General features: G+C 57.5%; 1 protein-coding gene across 2 annotated transcripts in view; it reads right to left on the bottom strand.

Moving 5' to 3' along the window:
- sptbn1 (spectrin, beta, non-erythrocytic 1) overlaps positions 1 to 1,246 on the bottom strand; it is a 27,194-nt gene that overhangs the window by 17,627 nt on the left and 8,321 nt on the right. For both annotated transcript variants that reach the window (XM_007541431.2, XM_007541432.2), the window contains 5 exons: positions 786 to 959; positions 612 to 703; positions 454 to 534; positions 265 to 380; positions 70 to 182 (listed from right to left, as the gene is read on the bottom strand). In XM_007541431.2, the coding sequence (XP_007541493.1) occupies positions 70 to 182; positions 265 to 380; positions 454 to 534; positions 612 to 703; positions 786 to 959 (576 nt within the window). The remainder of the gene's footprint in view (positions 1 to 69; positions 183 to 264; positions 381 to 453; positions 535 to 611; positions 704 to 785; positions 960 to 1,246) is intronic.

Genomic DNA, 1,246 nt, shown 5'->3' with positions numbered 1-1,246 from the left:
CGGCCCGCGGGCCGTACGTTTGACACCCCTGCGTTAGTTGAACGTCACGGCAGCGGGACAGGCTCCTACCTTCCCGATGCGTTTGCCCTCCACCTTCAGCGCCTTCATCTTGGAGAAGTAGTGGTAGTAGGTGACCACGTAGGTGATGACAGACTTCTCATCAGGATGGTCCACGCTGATATCTGCAGACAGACACACCAGCCCCGGGTGAGCGACGTTCAGCCAGGTAACTGATTGTTGCCTGACGGTCAGACGGGTCAGAACCTTCCGGGTCCAGCAGCTTGGTGAGGCCCAGGTGCTGCTCCGCCAGGTTGAACGCATTCTGCAAGTTGTAGTGAGCGTTGGACTTCTTCAGCTTGTCGAAGTCGATCAGGTCAGGTCTAAAACACCAGACAGGTTTTTCACAACACACCTGTACCACACCTGTCCAGGTGTCCAGGAGGAGGAGGTTACCTGTGTTTGTGGATGAGGGCGTTGAAGGCCATGCCGTCTCTCCAGCTGGTGGTGAAGTTGTGGATGTTGACGTTGGAGTAACTGCAGAGGAACAGCTGAGGTCAGAGACGGTCTGGTCCAGCAGCATCACCTGGTTACCTGCGCAGGCGGAGACTCACCCGGCCGTCTTCATCTGGCACCACAGGAGCAGGGCGTCCTTGGCCGATCGCTTCTCCTTATTGTCTTCAGTCTCAACACTGATGTCCTGGATCTGACAGCGGAACAGCAGAAGCGTCAGGGCCACCTGTCTCACCTCCGCCTGCTGGCGGCCTGATGGGGCGTGGCTCTGTTACCTGGAAGCGCAGGATGATGGTCCAGATGAGGCCCAGAGTGAGTCGGTGGTTGCCGTCGACGATGTCATGGGATCCCATGTTCTCCAGGTGGACCCGCTGCTCCTTCAGGAACTGCAGAGCTTTGTCCACGTTCTCCAGGCAGTGGATGCGCATCCGGCCTTTGGTGGGCTTCGGCTGCAGATAAACAAGGGAATGGTAGTCCCTCTGCTGCCCACCAGGGGCCGCTGTTCATTATAAACCCTGCAGTCCCTCTGCTGCCCACCAGGGGCCGCTGTTCATTATAAACCCTGCAGTCCCTCTGCTGCCCACCAGGGGCCGCTGTTCATTATAAACCCTGCAGCAGCAGGAGATAAGATGCCTAAAGATGGCTCCTTGGTAACCATGGCAGTGACACACCAGCCCTGCCTTATCAGAGGGCAGTAAAGCGTTTAGCAGGGCCCTAAACACAGTACAGGAAGTGG

Source organism: Poecilia formosa, unplaced genomic scaffold (genome assembly GCF_000485575.1).
Source record: "Poecilia formosa unplaced genomic scaffold, Poecilia_formosa-5.1.2 Scaffold608, whole genome shotgun sequence".
Taxonomy (NCBI): Eukaryota; Metazoa; Chordata; class Actinopteri; order Cyprinodontiformes; family Poeciliidae; genus Poecilia; species Poecilia formosa.
The sequence above is the reverse complement of the archived record's forward strand: the minus strand, read 5'-3'. Positions and strand labels throughout refer to the sequence as shown.